The sequence below is a fragment of the Blennius ocellaris genome, assembly GCF_963422515.1.
Source record: "Blennius ocellaris genome assembly, chromosome: 23".
Taxonomy (NCBI): domain Eukaryota; kingdom Metazoa; phylum Chordata; class Actinopteri; order Blenniiformes; family Blenniidae; genus Blennius; species Blennius ocellaris.
The window spans coordinates 5,434,035-5,459,341 of NC_137672.1; the positions used below are offsets into that span (position 1 = coordinate 5,434,035).

The 25,307-nt window shown below is 45.3% G+C and overlaps 1 protein-coding gene across 2 annotated transcripts in view; it reads left to right on the plus strand.

The window, feature by feature from the left end:
* The window catches only part of LOC308147133 (phosphatidylinositol-binding clathrin assembly protein), a 106,395-nt gene that overhangs the window by 33,588 nt on the left and 47,500 nt on the right, over positions 1-25,307 (plus strand). For both annotated transcript variants that reach the window (XM_080519221.1, XM_080519222.1), the window contains exons 3-4: positions 23,719-23,794; positions 24,003-24,105. In XM_080519221.1, the coding sequence (XP_080375347.1) occupies positions 23,719-23,794; positions 24,003-24,105 (179 nt within the window). The remainder of the gene's footprint in view (positions 1-23,718; positions 23,795-24,002; positions 24,106-25,307) is intronic.

Consider the following 25,307-nt stretch of genomic DNA (forward strand, 5'->3'; position numbering starts at 1 on the left):
TTTTGCATTGGTGTGTGTCGCCCTCTTACCCCAACATGCGTCAAACCAGCCATGTTTATCATGAACCAGAGCAGTCAACTCTTCCATCCTATAGATTTCCACTGTGGTTTCCCACCATAGTGTTAAAGTTGGTATGTCCAAGGAGAACCATTTCTTAGTTATAGTTGTTTTGCTTGCTACCAGCAAGGCACTAAGCAAACACTTATCTTTTTCCCCCAGTTCTGTGGTACACATCCAAAAAACAGAGTTTTCATTTCAAAGGCAAATTTCCAGTTAAGAATTTCCTGCAGTGTTCCATGAATGTCCGTCCAGTATTGTTTGATGAAGGGGCAGTCCCACAAAACATGTGTGTGGTTTGCGCGTTGATTTCCACATCGTGTCCAATAAAATACCTGATTATGGTTTTCCACCCGAACTCTCTCCATCTTGTAGAAGCAGAACATTTCCACTGAGATTTACATATCAAAGTCCATTCGTCTTCTGATATATTTACTCCTCCTTCTTTCTCCCACGACGCCTTGACATGTGTACCGTATTTTCTGCCCTATAAGGCGCACCGGGTTATAAGGCGCACCTACATCAATTGACATAATTTACAACTTCATTCATATATAAGGCGCACCGCCCTATAAGGCGCACGGAACAGACCAGTGGTCAGCAACATTTATAACTCAAAGCCATTAAGTTACATTTTCCATTGCTTCTAACACCCAGAGAGGTGCACACGCTTCATTTTGATAGTCCTACCTGCAGCCTATGCCAGTACCACACTACACACAAAACCTTCTTCACTACTGGTTGACAACTTACAACTACCGGTAATAATAATAATAATAATAAACTAAACTACATGAACTAAGCAACAAAAACACAACACAACACAATTATTACCGACACCACAAACCAAATATAACCCCCAATAATTGCATTTAAAACACCACAAACAGCTGCAATGAATTATGGGAGTTTCTATCGGCTGCACTGAGGAGCTCAGGTTGAATTTGTCGCTGCAAGGCATGATGTCCCATCATGCCTTGCAGCGACAAATTCATGTTTTGTGTTGTTGGAGGTTATTGTGGGTTGTTGTTGGGCTTGGTGTTGTGTTGATTGTGTTTATGTGTTTTTGTTCCCCAGTTTAGGGAGTAATTATTTCATCTAGTTTATTTTGGTTTGTTAGAACGTTGGTGTGCAACCATGAGTGATTAAGGTGTTGTGCGGAGTCTCGTCCGCACTGAAGATCCGGTTGCAAAGTTAGAGTTGTCAAAATAAAAGCTTCTAGTTGTTCAGCTGTCAAATAGCAGCCTGGAGTAGAACAATCGTCCATATATAAGGCGCACCGGGCTATAAGGCGCACTGGCAGCTTTTAAGAAAATTTGAGGTATTTAGGTGCCTTATAGGGCGGAAAATACGGTAGTTGAGTGGGGCTTAATGTTTGTTAGACATGAATGAATGAATGGTTTATTTCGGTTACAGTTTCAGTAGAAGTGCAGTTGATGAGTTTTTGTGCAGTTCATGGTACAAGTTCACACACCTGTGATGTTTCACTGTTTCCACAATAGACTTGTAACTGAAATGGGTATTAGGCTGAAGCCAAGGCTTATTTTAGCCGATCCCTTAAAAACCCGTGCGGCTACCCCAGACACCAGCGATGCAAAAAATATAATCACATTTTTAAAAAAGCAACTGGAGAAAGAAAAAAAAGAAATAAATAAACATAGCAGTTGTAATACGGGAGAAAAAATGAATATGGAACATAACAGAAGTAATACATGAGAAAAACCAAACAAAACAGAAGTAACAGAAATTATTGTTCATTGTAACATTAATTATTTTTCTTTTTACTGTTTTTTTGAAGCAGAACAGTGATTTGCACAGTTTCAATTCCATAAACCTGCTCCCAGAATAGAAACACATCTGTATTTAAAGTTGCTTCTCGCACCACCTTTTTCAAATCTACACAGTCTTCTTTAGTTGTAGTTGTTTTCTCTTAACATGTATACAAACTTGAAATAATTTTCTTATTGGTGTTTCCGTCATATGCATTTCTAAACATTTTTTATCAAATCCTGTTTCGTCTCAGATGTCATTTTGATGTTTTTGTCTACGTAATGCCGTATTTGGAGATATCTATAAAAATCCTGTTTTTCTAGATTATATTTCTGTTTGAGTATCTCAAAACTAATTAATTTTCCATTTTCTGTCAATTTATTTATTATTGTTCCCACCAAATCTTAAAGCTTATTTAAAATGTCTTTTTTTTTTTTTTTTTAAACCCCGGATTACGAATGTTCCGATCTGCACCTGAACGCCTCCCACAGACGCAGAGACGTGCTTTTTCTCTCCGTTCTGCCCAGACGTGGATCGAATCTCCAGAATTTGTTGCATTCCTTTTAATATCCGTCGGTATGGAGGGGGAGGGCAGCGCCGCTTCCTTGTTTAGTCCTCGTGTCGACGTTGCGTAACTCTTCCCGGCTCATTGTTTCTCGCGTTAATCTGCACTTCCTCAGAAAAGAGGACGAATCGGGTGTGAGCTCATTGTTTTGTTGTACCTCAGCCTCTAAACTCTCCGACACCCAAACGGCGGCGGCGCATAAAACCGCGTCTCCAGTCGGAGCGCTCTAAAATTAGATCTCATGTTGTTGCTATAGCTGGAGTTGAGTCATCTTTTTTTTTTTTTTTTTTTTTTTAAATCGAGAGACTTCCACCAGCGAACACCTGATCTAGATTCAAGCAAGACGCCACCAACTCCATCCTGAATGATTGCTGGCTGTGGAAGTTCCTGCCACGGGTTTTTTTTGATAAATCAAATCAATGCTAAGTAGGTCAGTGCGGCGCGGCGGGGAAGCGTTGGAGAGGTGTTCCCGAACTGGAGGCTGATTTATCTTCCCAGTCGTCGCCATCAGATCCAGCCTGTTTGATGCGGGCGCCTCACCTGAAGTGACTTTTTCAGTCATCGCAGCAGTCGGATGATTCGACGCCGCCGTGTTATCTCATGATTGTAATATTTTAATCAGCTTTTATTTTGCAATGTAGATCCATATATGCGCCATTTGTTCTGTATTTCATGCTGCTTTAATGAATTCAGGGCCGAGAGTCGATCCCAGTGGACCCTGAATGCATCTTCACCCTCGCCCTCACCGCGTCTCCGAGCCTTGATTTGGCCGGTGACCAGGGTTTCATGACGTCTCCTCCTCCCGAGAAGTTGATGAATGATTAAATACGTCATTAGATCACACTTCAAGCTTCTCAGAACACCACCCACCCGCGCATTTGTTTTTGGCCTTCGGGGTAAACGGTGTACGTGACCGACGCAGTCAGCAGGAGTGACTTGGTCACATTGGGAAATATAATCGGAGTTTTAACTCGATTCCCGTCCCGTTTATTGGTAATGTCAGATTATGTCGGTCAAAGAACTGGCAACATTTCTAATATTCCTACTTCAAGACTGAAATTTATAGGTTTTTTTGTTTTTTAAGTCATATTGGAAGGAATTTTGACAACAACTCCCAAAAAACCCCATCAAAAAACCCCTTTTCTCCAATACCTTATTAATAATGTAATTGCATTGAACAGTATTTCAGTGAGTGTCTTCTAAACCAGTGTTTTTCACCCACTGTGCCGCGGCACACTGGTGTTTCCGCGAGATCTAGTCAGGTGAGCCGTGGGAAATTATCCAATTTCACATTTTTTTCTAAAAAATCATTTGCTCTCACAGTCACTGTCAGCTGTGAGAGCAGTGTGTTGCAGAGTAATCATGTATAAATACTCTTCACCACTAGATGGCAGCACAGAACTTTGCCGTTGAAATGTAAAGTGACAGACGTCAGTGTGGTTCATCTCCACCTCCTGCTACCATCTTGTATCAAAGTACTGTGTCAGTGACAGTGATGGAGAAGTTTTTGAAAAGGGAGGATTCGAAATGCGAACTAGACATGTTGGTGTTTGTCTTCTATTCCTGCCAGGTGATTCCTGTTGATAAAGCATTGATGAGAACGACTTTATATTGTTAATAGAAACTACAGAGTTTCACATTTTAACATTTTCGGGTGGTGGTGTGCCTCCAGAGTTTTCCAAACAAAAAAGTGTGCCCTGACTCTAAAAAGGTTGAAAAACACTGGTCTAAAGGGTTAAGGTCATCGCATAACGTCTTTCATGAGGCTGTGGATTTCACCTAATTGAAAGCGCAGTGCGCCGCAAAAAGGATGACTTGGAACTTAAGCACAATCCACATGTAAATGTGGCGTCTCATTACCAGACGGCTGCTGTTCACCGGCTAGGAAATGTGGAAAGTACCCGAGTGTGCCACGCCGTAATTGGGGAAATGTCTAACGCCGCCAGAGTTGCGGTAGATTCCAGTAGCGGAAGGCTCCTGTTTTTTTAAAGTCTTCAGTGGAGGTGGGAGAGCGAGCGCTCGCCGGCCCGGCATTCATCAGGCCTGTCAGGGCGACGGCTGCTGACGGAGGCTCCGTTTGCCAGGTGGCCCCGCTCTCTCATGGCCGCGCCATCCATTATCGCCGGGGGCCGAGAGAAACCTGCGCAGACCCGCAGAATTGGGGTCAATAGACTGTACGTTACCTTTCACGATCAACACGCCGACCGGCTACAGCTGAGCTGGCGCCGCCCCCCCCCCCCCCCCCCCCCATGGCCGATCAACGAAAGGACATTTGCATGGAGCCGCCTGACACGGATGGAGACGAGCGTTTTGTCAGGATATTGAATTGAAAGGCCTCCCCTAGAATTGTATGTATGGTTGAAGGGTTTGATGGATGTCGGTATGAGAAAGCTGACGCACGTCACTTTACGTATTAGACCTGTCATTGTGCCTGATGCGATGACGGTTTCACCCTCAAATCTCATTTCTTAAAGGGTCACCCTGCCCTAAACGGCCACTAGACCTCAGATTACACCATTGGTCGGGCTCGCAGGGAGATTTAGAACAGGCTGCGTTTTTGCTGACACCCAGACAATCAATCAATGCAACGGAGGACTAAATTTAAATACGTCCAGATTACACCGACGGCTTGTCCTGAAGTGGAGCGTCTTAAAACGTCAACCTGAACAATTTAACATGGACTACTTTGGGGAAAAATTGCATGGTGTCGCGTTCAGTTTTCTGTAAAAAGGTGGACGTGATTATTTTTGCTTTGAAAAACTGTCAACGTGCTCAAAGAAGCCGCGTCTTTGGAGACGAACGTCCACAAATAAAGCAAAGCTGCACTTTTAACTTTCTGTCCATTTTGACAGGGTTTAAAAGACATTTTCTATGCTGTTGATTTTGATATTTAGTACCTTTTCTGGCAAACCAAATGTATTTTGCAAGAGATTACTAGAGAAGACTAGAGAAGTGGCAGCAATCAAAAAGCATTGCTTGATAACTAAGCAATCAGAGTTTATTTAATTTGTGGTGTCCAATCAACAGTTCTTTCTCTACCTCAACACTGATAACCATGTATGTTCATAGTATTGTGTTTCGACACTGTCAAATGCAGTATATTGGGTCTTTTTGACAAGAAAAAGCAACTTAAGAATGGTGGGAATGAAGAATGGAGGTGAGCATGAGCTAGTTGGCTTGAAAGGAAAAAGAAAGGGAAGTTTTAAGGAAGCAGAGAGGGCAGAGAGGAAGTGCAGCCAGAGAATTCATCGGCAGGCAGTCGGACTCTCGCCGGCTGCCGTCTGAGGTTAGACAAGGACGGCATGAAGAGAGTCGCAGCGTTTTATCATCTTGTTAATCCGTCGAGTGCAAACGGTGATGGATGGAATGTGTGATGGACGCCACATGTTGCTGAGCGTGAAAGGCTGTGCACCACAACCGTTTGCCGTCCCCAGCATGTGTCCGACACCGTGGACAATAGTTGACGGTGTAATCTGAACGTCTTTAGATTTAGTCCGCCGTTGCATTGATCGTCTGTCAAAAACGCACCCTGTTCTAAACGCAGCCCGGCTGTTCCCTGGAATATATTCCACCTATTCTTTCAAATCAACTGTGGGAATTCTCCATTCAGAGAAAACAGTGTCTGGATTTAGTTTTAATACGTCTCTTCTGCCTCAACCACCATATTAGTTAAAGGTCTTTGGACGGTGATTAAAGGAAGCCGTCTACACCATCAAACCAGTTCACCTAAATGTGTGAGACGGTCCACATGAGACGGTGTTTTAGGAGCGCGAAGACGTTTTGTTTTTTTTTGGTTTTTTTAACACTGGGTCCCAGAGTGGGGAAATTGTAAAACCCCGTCCAACCCCCCCCAGGGTGTGGATGGCAAAGACGATTGTCTGCGGGAACAAATATGATGTAATCACCCCCTCCCCCCACTGCAGTCCGTGATGTCATCAAATAACCACAACAATCAGGGACTACAAGCTCCAGTGGAGCGGCAGAAGCTACTGACGCTAGCAGTAGGAGGAGCAGGCCATAGACCTATAGAACTAGAATTATATACAGGTTTATGAGCAGGAATCCACTTCTAAAGTTCTATGTGCTCCGTCTTCCTCTGCGTTTTTGGTGTGTTTGATAAGTCACAGTGCCCCTAAAGGCCTGGCATGTGTACTACACTGTATTTCAGAGCCGGGCCTTCACTGCTGGTCTTCAAAATTATTTTGACAATAAATCTGCAACCAAATGTCTTTATCTTCTCCTTTAGTCATTGTAGGTTGACAAAACTACTATTAAAGAAACACAACTATATTTTTGTTCGTGCAGCTCGCTACAGATGCAGCTAGCTAGCTGGAGAGTTGAACTCTCTGATCATCCAATCAGAGGGCTTGAATACACTGATGTCACACTAGGCCTGCTAGAAGGCCCCGCCTCCCCAATATCAAAATCTGATTGGTTGAAGAGCAGCATGACCGACACTAGTTTTACACTGCAGAACTGAATGTGAAGGCGTCAGGCAGATTTCTTTACCCGGCAACAGATCATAGCTGAAATGTGATTGGTTAAAAGCTTTAATGTGGAAGTACGTGTCTGGAAGCAGCGCAGCCGGGGAGAAGCTGTGAGAAGAAGTGGACAGAATGATTGGAATTATTTAAAAAGTATTCCTGGACAAAATATAATCAACATCAATCTGTGACTCAGTTCTTTTTCTTCGACTTGCAAGAAGCCTTGAAGGCCCCGACGGTCCACCGCTGTATTTTTAGTGAGGTATGGACAGAATCTCTTTTGGAGAAGGCTGGAGAGAAAAAAGATTATTTTTATTTTTTCGTGGTGTGGATGTACCCTAACGTTTTGGGCCTGTGTGTGTGACAGGTATTGACGCTCATTCAATTCTTCACATTCGTATTTTTTTTGTTTTTGCTCCCTGCCAAGAACCAATCCCGCCCGGCTCCCCGGTGACTCCGTGAATCTTGCAAGCGATCAGCAGTCAGTCAACATCTTTGATCAAAATTTCTCTTTTGTGCTTCGACAAAGCCACCCCGAAGAGTACATCTAACGGGAAACTCAAATTGCAAGCCTTAGATTCGACATCATGGTTTTTCTTTTTCCTGTTTAATTTGTACCGCCGACAGACGCTTCGCCTCGTCGGGTCTTTTAGAACCGCTGCGCCGTAACTCCTGAAACAACCCGGGATTCTGAGTTCCGAGGACCACTGGAATACAGTATACATTAGAGCAGTGCTTTTCAACCTTTTTGAGCCAAGACACACTTTTTTCTTTGGAAGAATCTGGAGGCACACCACCACCCGAAAATGTTGAAATGTGAAACTCTGTAGCCTCTATTAACAATATAAAGTCATTCTCATCAAAGTTTTATCAACAGGAATCAAATAAATACAGAAAAAAAGTATTTCTCAATTTCTTTTTTTAATAGTGACTCCCTCAGTGTGAAACCTGGACCTGATGGATGAAGAGCTGAGATCCTGGTTCACATTCTTCCTTTTCAAAAACTTCTCCATCACTGTCACTGACACAGTACTTTGATACAAGATGGTAGCAGGAGGTGGAGATGAACCACACTGACGTCTGTCACTTTCATTTCAACGGCAAAGTTCTGTGCTGCCATCTAGTGGTGAAGAGTATTTATACATGATTACTCTGCAACACACTGAGAGCAAATGTTTTTTTTAGAAAAAATGTGAAATTGGATAATTTCCCATGGCTCACCTGACTAGATCTCGCGGAAACACCAGTGTGAGTATGCTCAAAGGAGAATCAATCAATTTGTATGAGAAGAAAGTGTGTTTAACCATGGACCTATTCTAGGTTTACCTTAAATGTAGATTTCCTGCTGTGTGTCACGTCTGGCTGCTCGTGCAGTTTGAAAAACGTCTCTTCTGGACCGACGCGTGGCTGAAGTTTGACTTTTTATGAGCAGGCGGGGGGAGATTGTGATCCCCTGGCCCCCCGGCTCCGTCTGGCCATTGTTTCACTTGTTGTCATTTGTCAGCGTGCGCCTCTTGCTCCCAAAAGCCTTTTGTGTGATCGGCCAATATGTACCGCAAATAATCAAGCAGGAAACACAAACAATGGCCGAAGAGCGCCATTTTTTCCACCCCTCCTCTCCCCCCCCCCGGCCGCTGCTTTTCTCTGGAGCTGATGGCGATGCGAGAAACGGGCGAAGAAAAGAGGTTTACATCGAAGTCTAAAATCCTATTTTCAAAACGCTAAAATGTGCTCCGTCAAATGGGCACAGCTAAAAACCCCCAAAAATGTTTTTTCCTTTCCCAGCGATCCTCGCAAACCGATCCTCCAAGAACAATACAGCTCGTTCACTTTGTGTAATGAGATATTTGGTGGGAATGTTTTGTTTAACTTAGCTTCCTGTAAAAGTTATTCTCAGAGCAGCAGCTGGAGAACAAAAAAAGAAAATCTTAAAATAAAGGAGAATGTTATTTTTTCCCCCCCCTAAACTAATCAGGCATGACACATTCTGGAAGCTGTGACTTATTAAGCTCAACCTCAAATCACTGAATTATCCAGTAAACTCCACCTAATTTGTAATTGAAAATGAATGTTTTGTTGCGTGAAGGGAAAGTGAATTTGCACTAAAATGTCTTTGGAAAGTAAATAAATGAGCTCTCGACAAACCTCCTGAGACACATGTATGATGAACGTGGTCAATATCAGTCACAGGTTAGTTTTGCATCGTCGACGATGCCTTCAAGCGGTAATAATCCTACACGCACATTAATGCACATTATTGAAACTCGATGGTACATGATGAAGCGTCAAATCCCGGTTTCAACGGGAACGTGTCGTCGCTGCCAAGCATTTAGCGAAAGTTGAAACAGGGCAGTTTAGATTGATGTGTGAATTCATTCCAGAACCGAATTGAGATACCGAGGAGGAAGAAGAAGAAGCAGCGTGTTTAAAAGCAACCGCGATAACAATCGAGGCTGCGAGGGCGGCGCATGAAATATAGAAAGAAGTGGCTTCCTGTTTATATTCCAACATTAAAAGCCTTCGTTTCAAAGGAAAAGATTGAAATTGAGGAAATTCCAAGCATTTCACAGAGAGATAATCCAGCTAACTGATAAACAGCCTTGGCTTTGACTTTGAAACCACGACTTGGTGTCAGTTGAGGAATCGCTAACGTTTTTGGCCAAATTTAGGCCGGTCTGCACAAAAAGTGTTGGAATATTCAATTCCAAAAGGAATAGTCATGAGGATTGACGCTCTGGGTGTTATAAAGATTGTTGAATTGTATTTTCTTCGTTAGAATTTGAAAGTGACGAGCTAAAATTAGGGATAGACTGCCGGTATCTGGTCGACACATTCATTAACGGCTCTTTGTTGATGAGTGAGAGGCCGTTGGTTGCCCGCGGCAACAGCGAAAGGTTCGTACCTGAGCTTGTATTTTAAAGCGGTGTGGGCGTATCCCGAGTTAAAATCGAACTAGGAAAGTCGAGGCTGTTCAGTCTTTTTTCAGGCTTTGTCATCTTTACATTTCTTTAAAATCTCGACATATTAGTGTTGATCAATAATAGAGTGAGTGGCTGGAGAGAAATCAATCGGCAATCATGAGCTCTGAGCCAGTTGAATCCAGCAGAATATCAAAGTCTTCAAATTCCCGCCTGTCGCGCTTAATATTCTCCAAGAGAATCTCTCTCTTTTTTTTTTTTTTTTAACAGCACACGTTCATTGTTTCTCTCTGTGACTTCGGGGAAAGTCACGGCCTGAAGCCTGTCCGAGGCCACAAGGTGCCAGTGTGAAGTCCTTTTTTTGGGGGGGGGGGGGGGGGGGAGTCTGTTTTCAAGGATGCCCCGTGCCGGGAAAATACTACCCATCATCCCTTTCTTCTCCGGGGGGGCCGGAGAGCTGCGGGTGTCAGCGAGGAGAATTACAAGTCTGATTGATTGTGGCGGCGGCGGCGCTGTCGGGATCCGGGACGGCGAGTTGGCGACTCGGTACATGTGGAGACTCGGGGATACGTGAACAGGGGGGAGAGAGACGGGCGAGAGTGAGAGTCATTAAGGACATGAGAGGGGACGGGGACGGTCTGGCGAGGACGCCGGGGAAAGTGCTGATGGTGGCAGAACACACCACTTCTTTACTTGTGTGTGTGTGCTAGTAATGGATGGATGGAGGCAGGCGGTGTGCACTCAGGTGTGTGTGTGTGTGTGTGTGTGTGTGTGTGCTGCTTGTGGCAGTGTAAAGTTGCAGCGAGAGTCGCCAACCCCAGTCCACCTCCCCGCCGCCGCCCCAGATAGTGAGCGGCCCATTTGCCGCTGTGACGTCATCAAAGCACTCTCATCCCTCTCATCCCTCTCATCCCTCGCTCCGGCTCCTCTGGGAGAGACAGACGGAGGCCGGGGTTTTCAGGGAAAAAAAAGGCTGGCGGTGTGCGAGACGTTACAAAAGACGAGCGTTTGACCGGGAGGAAAGAGGAAAACGATGAACGGAGCAGGGAGGTGGAGGAAACAGCTGAGTTCAGCACTGTGGAGGGGGAGGGGGAGGGGGGGGGGAGGGGTGTTATTTGTGAGAATGTGTTTGAGAGGGCAGCGTGACTTTAATAGGGGTCACTGGTGATAATCCGACAAGCTCGGATGCGCACGTACACAAAGCCCACTGCACATGTTTCCTATCAGCTGCCGGTGCGCAGACATAAAGATGATTGGTGTCGAGGCAGCGGTTGCCGCGTGCGCTCCCGGCGGACGGCAACTCATCACCCATAGCCAAACATCCTCTCCTTTTAAAAGAAATTCCAGAGTTACGCGCCGCGAACTGCCCCGTCAGGCACAAAAACCCTGTCTGCATCGGTTCTGTGCCACTTTTTTATATTCCACACTGGTCTGTCTGCACAGCAACCGTCTGATTTAAAATGAAATTGATCCAGTCATACCGTGGCCACTTTAAAGTCCCAGTGAAATGTAACACACTACTTTGCAAAAAAACGATAGTTGGGGTTCTCCTTCTAAGATTCCTCCGACTCTGGCCCACCACTGTTGTCGCATAACAAAGTTCCAGCCGAGGAAGTCGGGGGAATCCTTCTTCGTGGGCGTGACGTCAAGAGTTGTGCAGATCTCCATCTATGTGTTTATATTGGCTTGTTTCCCTCTTAAATATCAAAGTTAGCCGCTAGCTGCTAGCTCGTGTGGCTAGCAGCTAGCTGCTAGCTCGTGTGGCTAGCAGCTAGCCGCTAGCTCGTGTGCCTAGCAGCTAGCCGCTAGCTCGCGCGGCTAGTAGACGATCAAGTAAAACCTGGACTCATCTTCGGTGATTCCACAGTCAGAAAAGCGCTTCGACATGATCCAGGAAGTCGTTCTGCCAAAAGTCAGGAGCCTCAAAGCCTCAAAGGTGAAAACTGGCGGCTGCTGAGGCGAGGAGACGAGGACGAATGAGGACGAAGCGTCTTCTGCTTCCTCAAACATGTTCCAGACGGGGTCACCGATGGCAGAACGACACATTCTGTGTCTTCTTCATCAATCACTGGGTTTGAAATGAGGATGATGATGAAATATGGTTAAATTCAGCCTCTTCGTCGTCAAAACTCTGATCCTCCATAATGTAAACACAACTTGGGCGTGTGCACAACTCGTGATGTCACTCTATTATTGTCAGAAGCTCCGCCCAGCAGAGGAAATACCAACGTTTATCGGCTATTTTCTCGCAGATTGTCGTGTTTTAACATTTTACCCTTGAGGCCAGTTAGCATAAAAAAGGTCCCTAGAAGCGACAGCCAGAGTGTTTTGGAGGTCGAATCTTCATTTCACTAGGACTTTAACGACATGTTAAAGCTGGTGAAACTTGTGTTGTGTGCAAAGTTTTAGGGAATAGCCATTTTTGGAAGCAGGAAAATCGTCAATGCAACCATCAGAATGGTATCAAGACGTCTGTCAGTCAGACACATGCGATTCAAACAATCTTTACACGTAGGATCTTGAGGGATTTCATAGCTCCGAGTCCAGAAAACCTTCACAAAGACGACCGCGACGTATCAAACGGGTCCCCTCATAGTTTGAAGTCGACAAAACCTGGTTACATCTGTTTTTTTTTTTGTAGGTCTGAGGTGAAGAAAACCGTCTGAGAGTGTCGTTCCTCCAGCGTAATTTCCATTTGTTGGGCGTTCTTGCCGGAGAGAAGTAATTGTAGCGTCTCTACTACCCCCTCCTCCGGTGCCACGTTTAATTAGTGGCGCTGTAATTGGCACCGCTGGAGCCAAACACTTAAAACATTCTAATTAAGTCTATCGCCGCGTTGATCTCGTGATAACAGTGACCTTCTGAATGAAAACCGTCGGATTCCTTCACCAAGATTGATATTTATAGAGGAATTATAGATGTTGCCATAGTGAACAGTCTTTATTAGTCCTGATAGGACGCGTTTATGCGGGATCGGGTCACATGGTGCGTTTGGATGTGTTTAACGGAGTCTATCATGCAGAGCTATTGTGTAGCCGCTCTTTTCAGTGTCGATGGTAGAAAACATTAGTAATACATTTAGTTTACTTAGAAATCCCTCCTTATCTCTTTACTTCCACCCAGTTCCTTCTATTTTCACTTTCCTTCTTAGTGGCTCCCTTTCCTATCCTGATTGGCTTCTTTCCTTCCTTACCTACTCCCTTCCTCCTCCACTGGTTTACTTGCCTCGCCACCCACTTGCACACTTTCACACACGCATATATTCACGCCTACGGGCAATTTCTACTCGCCAAGCAGCCTAACAAGCGTGACGTTCGGACCGTGGGAGTAAGTCGATACAGGCTCGGTAAGAACTCCACACCAGCCCCCCTCCCCCGCCCCCCCCCAGCCTGGAATTAAACCGAGGATCTCAATGCTCCGAGGCAGAAGAGCCCGCCACAGACGGACCTCCGGAACCATCTGCCCGCAAAGTCTCGTGCCGCCGACTGGACGATTTCCTCGCCGCCGCGCTCGTTTTACGCCGGCGTGAACGTTTTCTGTTCCGGTCAGTCGCAACGCCGGACGTTTGGGATGCTTCCGTGAGCCTCCGCCCTCCGCCCCGTCTCGGCTCACCCACACGGGAGGTTGAACTTGTTTTTAATGCACGTTGGCTGCAGGGCGATTTACACCTTCATAAAAAAAAAAAATCGGTATTTCCCCAAGCGCTCCTGCGCCCAGACAGTTTGGAAACTCCGTTGTAGGTTTAGAACTTTACGCAGGCCCACGCCGTGAATGTGTGTATCGGAGTGATGATACTGACCCCCCCCCCCCTCCCCTCCCCGAGAGAGAGAGCAAGAGCCCACACACCATTAGCCTCGTCACCCCCGTAGGCCGAGGAGCAGATTCACAGCACGTCACACACACAAGCGTTTCAACCTTGGGAGTGTTTATTCAATCCCAACGTCTCTTTGTGACTCGCTTTCTTTCACACTTTGATTGGATTGCGAAGCTAAAGGCTTGATTGTGTAAGAGTAGGAGAAAGGGGGGGGGGGGGGGGGTGTAGGGTAGGGTAGGGGGGTGAGTCTTCGGAGTAGGTTTCAAAGCAGCTGCCCGTTCACGTATCCGTCCGCGCCGTCCGCTTCCCTGCTTGTGTAAGAAGCAGCTTTCATTCAGCGCGGCGCCGTCACGACTCATTCCTCTGCTGTGAGTCACCGCCTCGTCTCTGCAACTCCGTCTGCCGTCACTCCTGACGATTTTTTTTTTTTTGCCGCACGCACGCTTGAAGGGGGAAGCGAAGTTGAGCGCGGCGGACAAAAATAGTTCCCCGCGTGGACTCCCTGACCCCCCCCCTCGGACGAGCCGGCTCCACTTTATTCCCGGTAAAACAGGTGCTGCAACGTTCTGTGACCGCGCAAAAAAAGTCCGGAGTTTATTTTGAGCCCTTCAAATGGAGGACGGAGTGAAATCCCTCCCCGCTGGTCGTACAGTGTGTGAACGCCACCGGGGGGGGGGGACAATCAATAACTTGGTCCTCCGGGAGACGTGCTTGTTCTTTGACTCTGTGGACACGCCGGCTTCTGCTTCCCTCATGTCATCTCACGTGACGTCACTCATGTTTACCAGCCGGGCTGCTCTGTGATTTGATGAAACGGATCTGAAGTCTGTTTCCCTCTACACGTTATTCTCTCTCTCTCTCTCTTACTCTCTCTAACTCTCTCTCTCTAACACTAACTCTCTAACTCTCTCTCTCTAACTCTAACTCTCTCTCTCTAACTCTCTCTCTCTCTAACACTAACTCTCTAACTCTCTCTCTCTAACACTAACTCTAACTCTCTCTCTCTAACTCTCTCTCTCTCTAACACTAACTCTCTAACTCTCTCTCTAACTAACTCTCTCTCTCTAACTCTCTCTCTCTCTAACACTAACTCTCTAACACTCTCTCTCTAACACTAACTCTCTAACTCTCTCTCTAACTCTAACTCTCTCTCTCTAACTCTCTCTCTCTCTAACACTAACTCTCTAACACTCTCTCTCTAACACTAACTCTCTAACTCTCTCTCTCTAACTCTCTCTCTAACACTAACTCTCTAACTCCAACTCTCTCTCTCTCTCTAACTCTTACTCTAACTCTCTAACTCCAATTCTCTCTCTCTGACTGTAACTCTCTAACTCTAACTCTCTCTCTCCAACTCTCACTCTCTCTCGAACTCTAACTCTCTCTCTCTCTCTCCAACTCTAACTCTCTCTCTCTCTCCAACTCTAACTCTCTCTCTCTCTCGAACTCTAACTCTCTCTCTCTCTCTAACACTAACTCTAACTCTAACTCTAACTCTAACTCTCTCTCTCTAACTCTCCCTCTCTTTCTCAAACTTTTTTGTAATGAACTTTTTATTTGGAAAACACATGGGTCGACACCATTTCACTTGTTCAGTTTGACAGTATCCCTGGACCCTTCCTCATTGTCTTTCATTCAATAAAATGAACAAAGAAAGAACAGAAAACAATAACGAAGAAGAGTCCAAGTGTCTCAGTCCACATCGTCCTCCCGAGTTCAACATTTTCTCCATGATTGGGAAAAAAGGAAAGAAAAAAAAAGGAGGGGGGGGGGGGGGCTCATCTCCTCATTGTGCTTTTATCATCTGAGACAAACATCCACACACGTTTCTTTTTAAAATGTCGGCACACCTAATAGGACATCAGTTGAAATCTGATCTCACTGTTTTGACACGTGTTGTCCATTTAGACCAAAGCTTATCAAATGTGTCTTTTTGCACCCTGAGGGCAAACGATCATTATTCCATTGTATAAATTCCGTGAGTTCATGTGAACTTTAATATTTAATTATTATGTTCTCACGCTGTACCATAATCTGAGCAAAGGCTTAAACCAGAGAAGCACGAGACAGATACCTGCCGATGTGAGATTCTCACGTTCGCCTTGTATTCCTGGATTAGGTTAAGTATAGTGTTGGTGGCCTGCACTGTGAAGTGTGAATTTAATTTGACAGTTTAGGCAGAAGCCTCATGGATGCCTGCGTAGTTTGGCGGCATGCACACTTGTTAGAATTAAACAGGCCCAACTCTAATCACTGGATTCCACCTATATTTATCATTTATTTTCTGGCACCTGCTCCGTCACCACTTCATTATCTATGCGCCTGGTTTGACGGGCATTTCAAAGTAAGATAGCAGGCGCAGCGATTGGAATGAGATGCAATCGGCTGCATTAAATACACATGAATCCGTCACAGTGTGGAGCTCTGGTGGCCGGGAGGACGACGATGGAAGTCCACATCTCTCCATCCTTGGCTTCTCCTCCACATAACCTGGCTGCGAGAGTTAAAAAAAAAATAAAGAAAAATTCACACACAAAATACAACAACAACAAAAAAACCCTCCTCTTCTAAACACTTCAGGTCAGAGCCGAGGCCGTGGTGCTCGGTTACTACGGAAACCACCAACTCGTGCACTTTCTGAGCGAGAGACGTGGAGGTGGAGGAGAGGAGCGTCTGGGGAACGGGAGGATGCAGCTTGGCTCTATGTATAGCTCCGTCTCAGTGTGGAGGTTTTGGGGGGGGGGTGGAGTAGCCGAGATCTAAACGCATCAATAATACATGAGTTTGTTCTCCGATATGCTAACATGAATTATTTGATAAGCCGGGCCGACCTGCTTCTCCGTCTCCTCCTCCGTCACCCTCTTCTCATCGTCTCCTCCTCCGTCACCCTCTTCTCATCGTCTCCTCCTCCATCACCCTCTTCTCATCGTCTCCTCCTCCGTCACCCTCTTCTCATCGTCTCCTCCTTTCACTCTCTATTCTCGTATGTCCTCGTCAAAATCTCCCCTCAGAACGCCGCCGTCTTCTTCTTCTTTTGGGACCATTGCTGCTGAACAATGTGGGGCTCAGTTGGTTTCTCTCTCTCTCTCTCTCTCTCTCTCTCTCGCCCCTTTATAGATTTTGTTTTTGTCCCCCTTTCCAACGATATCCATGCGTTTGTCGGCCTCCGCCTCGTTCTCCACACCGAGGAGGGAAACTGAGGCTTTCGTCAGACGGACTTCTGAAGAGCTTATGAAGTTTATCCGCTCCGTCCTTTTTGCTTCCTCTCCTTCGGTTTTCTCACTTTATCCGTGACCATCGGGTCCAAGTTTGTCGTTCTTAAGCCGAGTTCACCGCACAAACCCACCCATCACATATCTTTTTCTCTTTTCCCCCCCTCAGATATTGTCTGAACGTTGAATTGGACGTAGTGTTTTCTCGCCAGAGGAAAGACGGACCCTATCTTAGTGTCACCAGATTATAATTGCCCTCATGCCTTCTTATGTCCACTTCATGAATGAACCCAAACAAAACTCGTCTGAATTCACTTTTATTGAGCCAACAGAGGAATTATTGGTCCTAAACGTCTCGTCAAGAGTCAAAAATAACATGGAAGCAGCTGTTCAAGGCAGAAGGACGACTCAGAAAATCTAAATTGATTTGTTGAGCGGAGAATTTCTTGACAAAAATGATTTAAATATGCAGGACAGCAGCAAAAGTTTGGTTCCAGTGTTTGCTAAAGTTACATTTCTAATGCTGAGTTATTTCCTACTACTGTTTGGTGCCAATTATTTGATTTATTAAGAAATATTTTTAAAGTAAATCAAATGTCATTGTATAGTTGATACACGCTACCATTCTTCTTTTTAAAAAAAAAATAAAATGGACACTTATTTCCTATTAAATACTTTCAAAGAATTTGAAAGCCGATAACATCTGGCAAGGATTTAAATGCAGCATTAACTTTTTTTTTTTTTTTACACCCATCCGAGCCGTCGCCTGATCTGAAGTCGGAGACACTATTTGGTTTGGATGTCGACACAGCGAAGGCTCCTCATTAGTCTCCATACGTGATCTCGAAAATTTAACGACGGAAAATCTTCTCGGGGATTTAATGGAGAAGAAAGAAAAAAAAATTCTCACCGCTTTCGAAGCTGTTTTACAAGAACGACCTCCGGGGCCGACTCGTCTCCACGGCGGCACTTTGACAAACCCCGACCCTTTTTTTTACCCGCGTGACTCTTAACTGGAACTAATACCAGTTTTAGAAGAACAACGTACACGGTTAAATTTACATATTAAAGGAAATCAGATATTATTATATTTGCAAAAAAAAACTGTCACGTGTGTCTAGATATCCTATTTTTATTCGGGATTAAAACAATTTGTCATCTGGAAATTGTTTTGAGTTTTCGTGTCTCAAGTATCACTTCACATAAATTGGACTCGTCGTTTTATTGTGAAAGGCGTTGCGCTATGTGACCTCCATAGAGGCATTAATGTCGGGGGTCAAATTCTGACCGAGGGCGGTTTTGAATGTCATTTTGGCCAATCGAGTGTTTTTAGATCAGCCTGTCAGTTTTCATATTTATACTTTAAAAAACAAATCACATGGCGGCTGGATTAGATGGTCTGGCGGGCCGCTTCTGGCCCCCGGGCCGCATGTTGGACACCCCTGCTGTAGTCTGTGCATCAGCACCGAAAAAAAAGGGGACAAGAAGAAAATCGCATTCTTTATGTCTTTTTAAACAGTCCCAGCAGCCTTGGAAACGTCGGTGCGGCGGAATCCAACACACACTCACTCACTCACACACACACACACGCCCGCGAGCGATGTTTGGACGCACAAACACGCGTACACACACACACTCGTTCTTCGACGGCCAGACGAAGCCTGGCGCTCTGCCAGGATCGGGAATTTTGGCAAACTGGCAAATCTCCGATCATTTTAAGTCTGTTGGACAGAGACGGCCTTCAAGTTGAGATGCTTTTTGGGAAGCCTGAGGCCCCGAGTTCCCCGAGCCCAGAGCTTGTGGTTCCGTACAGTCAGGAAGGGACTAGACTCAAGTCTTTTCCAGACAGAATCCAGGGTTCAATCACTCGTCTTTCCCAAAGTTGTAGTCTCTGATCCTTTTCCACTGCCGTGGCCCACGACGCTCCCCCAGATTATCAATAACCACTTTAAAAACTTTCTATTCTTTGTCCTTTCAAAGTGGTGGGATCGTTTCACAGGTCGATGGGAACGTAAGCGAGTAAAAAAAGCCTCGTGAGGCGAACAGCAGAAGACACGCACGTTTTCCCATCTTGTTTTTTTAGCGTTGTTTTGACAAACGTCCCACGTCGCTACGTGTTCAAGAGCGGCGGGATTGTCAATATTTAGAGTAAACGTGTACATTTAAAGCCGGGAACAAATGTTGTTATATTAGCATTTATTTATTGAAGAGTTTATTTTCTGGGAGATTTGGTTTTAAAATTCACTTTATTTTCATATTTCTGGTAAGACAAAACAGAAAAGTAATTTTTTTTTTCCCCCAAAGAAAAGTCTTGGCTCCTGTCGTCTTTATATTCCTGAGGAAGATGTAGAATCCAACCAAGTTTAATTTGATAGTTTTTTTAAAAGATGATAAAATGCAGTACTGGAATTAAGCCGAATAAAAACATTTGAGTCACAATTTGTGGTTGAATCGTTGCGTCTCCCAGAAATGTGAGGACGGCTGAAGCTCTTGCCGAGTACTAATAGTATCTACCGTAGTTGATGCAAAAGTAAGATGCTTATTTGTTCAATCTTCCAATCTAGCAACACCTTTTTCCCCACATGCTGAGCGGACAGGCTCTCCACTGTGGAATTCTTCCCCCGACTAGAGAAGAGCAAACGGCAGATGGCATGACTGACACATGGGAGGAGAAATGTGACGATGACTGAAGCGCTTTGTGATGAATAACTCCAGAATTAAGTGAACAGATCCCCGAGCCTATCCCGTCCCCACCAACTGTTTTGTTTTTTTTAATCACACGTGGTGTTGAACCTGCTCTCGGCGGCGGAAGAAACGACGGTACGTCGTGTGGACGAGGAGACGTGACGACGGCGAAGGCAAAGTGCTTCACGTTGAGCGGCGCTGAGGACGGACTGGACGCCACAGCGACTATTTATGAAATTAACTGTTTGACTTTACGGCGAAGTCAAGGTTGACCGAGTCCCGTCTTTCATTCTCCACACGGCGCTGCTACGTGGTCCGAGGCAATTTCTTAAGAAGTCCCGTCTTTCATGGGTTGGCTCTCATAACGGGCTTCAGCAGCCGAGGTATACACACCGCGGGGGGGCGTCACACATTGTTTAGCCTTTTTTTCCCCCCGTGGGCGACGCATATCTTTGCTCGACAGCACCTCGCTACTCTGTTTAAAGTCCCAGTGAAATGCAAAACACTACTTTGCAAAAAACGATAGTTGAGGGTTCTACTTCTAAGGTTCCTCCGACTCTGCCCCACCACTGTTGTCGCATAACAAAGTTATTTGAATTTTGAATCTCCAGCCGAGGAAGTCGGGGGAATCCTTCTTCGTGGGCGTGACGTCAAGAGTTGTGCAGATCTCCATCTGTTGTGTTTATATCGGCTTGTTTCCTCTTAAATATCCAAGTTTAACAGTGTTTTGAAGTTATAGTCGGTGTTTTATGAGCCTTGATGAAGGATTGAGCCTGGAAGAGACCGAGAGAGGAGAAAAGGAGGTGGCGGGAGCGGCTAGCCGTTACCTCGCACGGCTAGAGGGAGCCACTAGCGGCTAGCCGCTAGCTTGGGCGGCTAGTAGACGATCAAGTAATACCTGGACTCATCTTCGGTGATTCCACAGTCAGAAAAGCGCTTCGACATGATCCAGGAAGTCGTTCTGCCAAAAGTCCGGAGCCTCAAAGCCTCAAAGGTGAAAACTGGCGGCTGCTGAGGCGAGGAGACGAGGACGAATGGAGGACGAAGCGTCTTCTGCTTCCTCAAACATGTTCCAGACGGGGTCACCGATGGCAGAACGACACATTCTGTGTCTTCTTCATCAATCACTGGGTTTGAAATGATGATGATGATGAAATATGGTTAAATTCAGCCTCTTCGTGGTCAAAACTCTGATCCTCCATAATGTAAACACAACTTGGGCGTGTGCACAACTCGTGATGTCACTCTATTATTGTCAGAAGCTCCGCCCAGCAGCGGAAATACCAACGTTTATCGGCTATTTTCTCGCAGATTGCCGTGTTTTAACATTTTACCCTTGAGGCCAGTTAGCATAAAAATGTCTCTAGAAGCGACAGCCAGAGTGTTTTGGAGGTCGAATCTTCATTTCACTAGGACTTTAAGTCAAGTCTGAAGTTGGCTTTAACTTCTAAGTGGCGTTGGTTGCGACGCGAGGCCCACGGTGGGAGTCGGTTGCTCGTCACTGCCAGAGAGATGAAGACGTTTTCTGGGATTTGCATGAGAGCCGCGCACGGCGAAGAGACGCCTCCTCCCCGAGGCCTGAATAAAGTTGTGAATCTCCGTCTTCCAGCCAAAGAAACTCTCTACTCATCATTGATTTCGTAAAACTGAGGTGTGCTTCAAACGAGTCGAGGGGAGAAAAAAAAGCAAAGCGAAGAAAAGCCTTTCTGAGTGGCCGGCAGTGAGGGAGAGTGTGGTTTCCAGGCGTAAGGACGTGCAGACGTTGAAGCAAGGCGGCAAGGAGAAACGGAGCGGCAGCGCTTCTCGGGGAAAATGGAGGAGGAACTTCCAAAGACCTGCTCAGTGACATGAGATCTGTGAAGGCGAACAAGCAAGCCGGTGTTTAAGAGCTGGAGGCGCGGGAAGCCTCGGGTTTCTGTTCAGTTACAACAGCCGTGGGAAGAAAAACGTTCAAATATCAAGCACAGTGTCTGAATTTGTCGCTTTCTGGGCTCCCGATCTGATCTCATTAACATTTTGAGGGTTATTACAAAATAGTTTATGATTTCGTGCTGCCAGTCTCCGCCTGCCTCCCAAAGGTTAATTAAATTTTTTTTTCCTCCTTCTCCGACTGCTTCCTCTTCTCATTTTCCCTCACGAGTCCTAATAAATGACTTGGGGGGGGGGGGGGGGGGGGGGGGGTGGTTAATTTTTAAACATGCACCGCCTGAGGTAACGCAAACAGCCGAGGTCAAACCATGTGGAGCGCCGGGGAGCCAGGGGTTAAACTGTTCCTCCCGCCGGAGGCTGCCAGCATTCAAAAAAGCTCGAATCCCCAAAAGTGCCGAGGGTTGCGTTTTTTTTTTTTTTTTTTACAGCCGACCCCTGACCCCCCCTGCAGGAAGGCTTTAACGGAGGCAAATCGTTGGGCTGTCGCCGCGTGGCCCAACGTCTCTGGAGATTTAGTGTTTCGGCAACGGCAGAGTCTCGCATCTGAATTCCGTTCTCCTCCGGTATCTTCTGGTTAACGAGCTGAGATGGCTTCTTTTCACATTTGAACCGATACGGTACCGATACCTAGTACTCAACGGTACCAATGTTCTGTACTTTTGTTGTGTGTTTATGTGGTAATAAACATTTATGGGAACTTTGAATTTGGTTTCCGATACAGACACGGAATTCGGTACAACTGCCCAAAAAGTTTTTCTTTATTTGTACTTTATTCACTCCAGTTGGGAGGATCAACGGTGGCAGTGTTCATCGCGGACCAGAGATCTCTCCGGGAGTATTTAGTACTAAGTGGTAGCACCGTCTCGCCTGTTACTGTGACCTGCTCTTCTCAGACGTCACACTGAAGGGAAGTACAGTCGTGTGATTGTCATACTTCACTCCTGGACACGGAATGTCGTTCGTTTTATAACCGGGCTGAGACGTTAGCGTGTCATTGTGCACCGCCGAGCAGGACGGTGGATTCACTCGTACCTTCAGTACCGACGGCAGCAGACCAAGCTTTGGTGAATTTAGATAATATGTGAGTTGTTGGTTTGCACCAGCTCTAATTTTAGCATTCTCCCTTTAAAGTCCCAGTGAAATGTAAAACACTACTTTGCAAAAAACGATAGTTGGGTTCTACTTCTAAGGTTCCTCCGACTCTGCCCCACCACTGTTGTCGCATTACAAAGTTATTTGAATTTTGAATCTCCAGCCGAGGAAGTCGGGGGAATCCTTCTTCTTCGTGGGCGTGACGTCAAGAGTTGTGCAGATCTCCATCTGTTGTGTTTATATTGGCTTGTTTCCTCTTTAATATCCAAGTTCTTACAGTGTTTTGAAGATATAGTCGGTGTTTTATGAGCCTTGATGAAAGATTGAGCCTGGAAGAGACTGAGAGAAGGAGCACAGACTAGCGGGAGCGGCTAGCAGGAGCCGCTAGCGGCTAGTAGACGATCAAGTAAAACCTGGACTCATCTTCGGTGATTCCACAGTCAGAAAAGCGCTTCGACATGATCCAGGAAGTCGTTCTGCCAAAAGTCAGGAGCCTCAAAGGTGAAAACTGGCGGCTGCTGAGGCGAGGTGACGAGGACGAATGGAGGACGAAGCGTCTGAAATATGGTTAAATTCAGCCTCTTCGTGGTCAAAACTCTGATCCTCCATAATGTAAACACAACTTGGGCGTGTGCACAACTCGTGATGTCACTCTATTATTGTCAGAAGCTCCGCCCAGCAGCGGAAATACCAACGTTTATCGGATATTTTCTCATAGATTGCCGTGTTTTAACATTTTACCCTTGAGGCCAGTTAGCATAAAAATTAGTGTTTTGGAGGTCGAAGTTTCATTTCACTAGGACTTTAAGCTTTTCACACTAGTTACAGCTTTCTAGTTTTTCGTTCTCAAACCACAGATGTTTCCACTTCCTTTAGCTTGTAAACAAGTCAACGTTTCAAACCCGATGGTTCTTTTTGAATGTGTCCACTTATTGACCGAACCTTTGCAATAAGACCTTTAATACCATCAGTGTGCTCAATTCAGATTGCAAAATCTCGTGGGATCGGCCAGTCGACAGAGGAAGAATCCTAATAACTGAGCAGGGATCATGTTTTTTATTGGCGGTTGGATTTTCTCCACCATTCGTACAGATCTCACTGCTCCTCCAAGGATTAACTCCTGGATCTTTGTCTTAGAAACTTCAATTCACACTTCTTCTTTCTTCTTTCTTCCTCTTTCTTTTTCCTTCAGCGCTTCATCCAGTACCTGGCCTCCAGAAACACCCTCTTCAATCTGAACAACTTCCTGGATAAAGGAGCTCTGCAAGGTAAAGCGCAAAGTCTCATTGTGGGTTCAGAGAAACCCATTGAGCTCCACCGTGCAGAGTTTTGGACAATGAAGAAAAAGTAGTTTCGACATCCAAAAAATCACTGATAAAATGTTAGAAATCACCCATAGCTGACTCACTGTAACTCCTTCCTTCCTTCCTCTTTTTGTAATTTTTTTTTTGTGTGTTCCTCTTCTCCCGCTCTCAGGTTACGACATGTCGACCTTCATCAGGCGATACAGCCGCTACCTGAACGAGAAGGCCATGTCCTACCGGCTGGTGGCCGTGGATTTCACCAAGATGAAGCGAGGGTAATTTGTGTTCGCACGCACGCACGCGCAAAATGTCACCCCGGGCGCCATCAAGACACGCGGCACAAACGGAACTCTGTCTGCCTGTTGTGGCTGCAATAACCTCTAATTTAGTACTTTTTGTAGTGGAGTGTTGTGTAAAGACGATCCAGCTTTTCTTCATTTTGAAAGAATTTATTTGTATTTTTCCACTGCTGGATTGTCACTTACTCGTGTGAAATATATGTGAGGGAACGTAAAGACAATGTGTTGCTGTCAGTACCGGCAAACAAGCCTCTGCAGTGGAAGCGTGTGTGTATATATATCTATATATATATATATAAGTGGTATCAATTTTTATATAGTGCTCTGCACATCACGTCCAGTCTATCTTCCTCAGATAGTTTTTTTTTTTTCTCTCTCTTCACATATATTTAAGAAAAAAGCTCAGCATTTTAAAACCTGAAGGGAAAAATGACACGTTCATCTCTGTTTGTGGATCGTGAACCTCGATAAGGCTTCTTTGCGCACTGTTTAATTAGGTTTTGTTACGTAATTCTGTAATTGCACAAATTAAATGGGACCAGAAGAAGCGGCTGCAACCACATCGAATAACATTTAGCCTTTTTTTTTTTTTAAACTTGACGGGAAGGAAACTGACATAAATAACAAACAATGACACAAATATGCGAGAGTTTATTTCATGTATTTATTTTTCTTTAATTAAAACAGATTTGTATCTAATGTGATGAATATATTTGATTATATTTTTTTTGTAGCAGAGGCAAATTCTTTTTAGAAAATGTTGTGGGATTTTCACATTAAATGACATTGTCTGTGAACTCCAACTGTTAATGTCCATAGCATGTTGGTGTGCGCGTGCGTGCGTGCGTGTGCGTGCGTGCGTGCGTGTGCGTGCGTGCGTGTGTGCGTGTGTGTGTGTGTGTGTGGTTTCAATACAAAAACAAATATCAGCACCTCCTAGTGGCCCAACATTAAACCTACATGGTTTTTTAAAAATGTTTCTGCCGTTCCCGTGGGAAGGGACATCGTTTTCAAGACGTTTCAATGTAAATGCGAAACTTTTCTGAAACGGGGCCGTCGAATTTCTCAGAGCTTCTCATTGCTGGTCGTCGTCCTTTCACTTTGTGAATCCTGTTCAATCTGGATTGACATCTGTTCCTGTTTTCACTTCCAGCTTCTTCAGTGCTTCTGTGCATTGA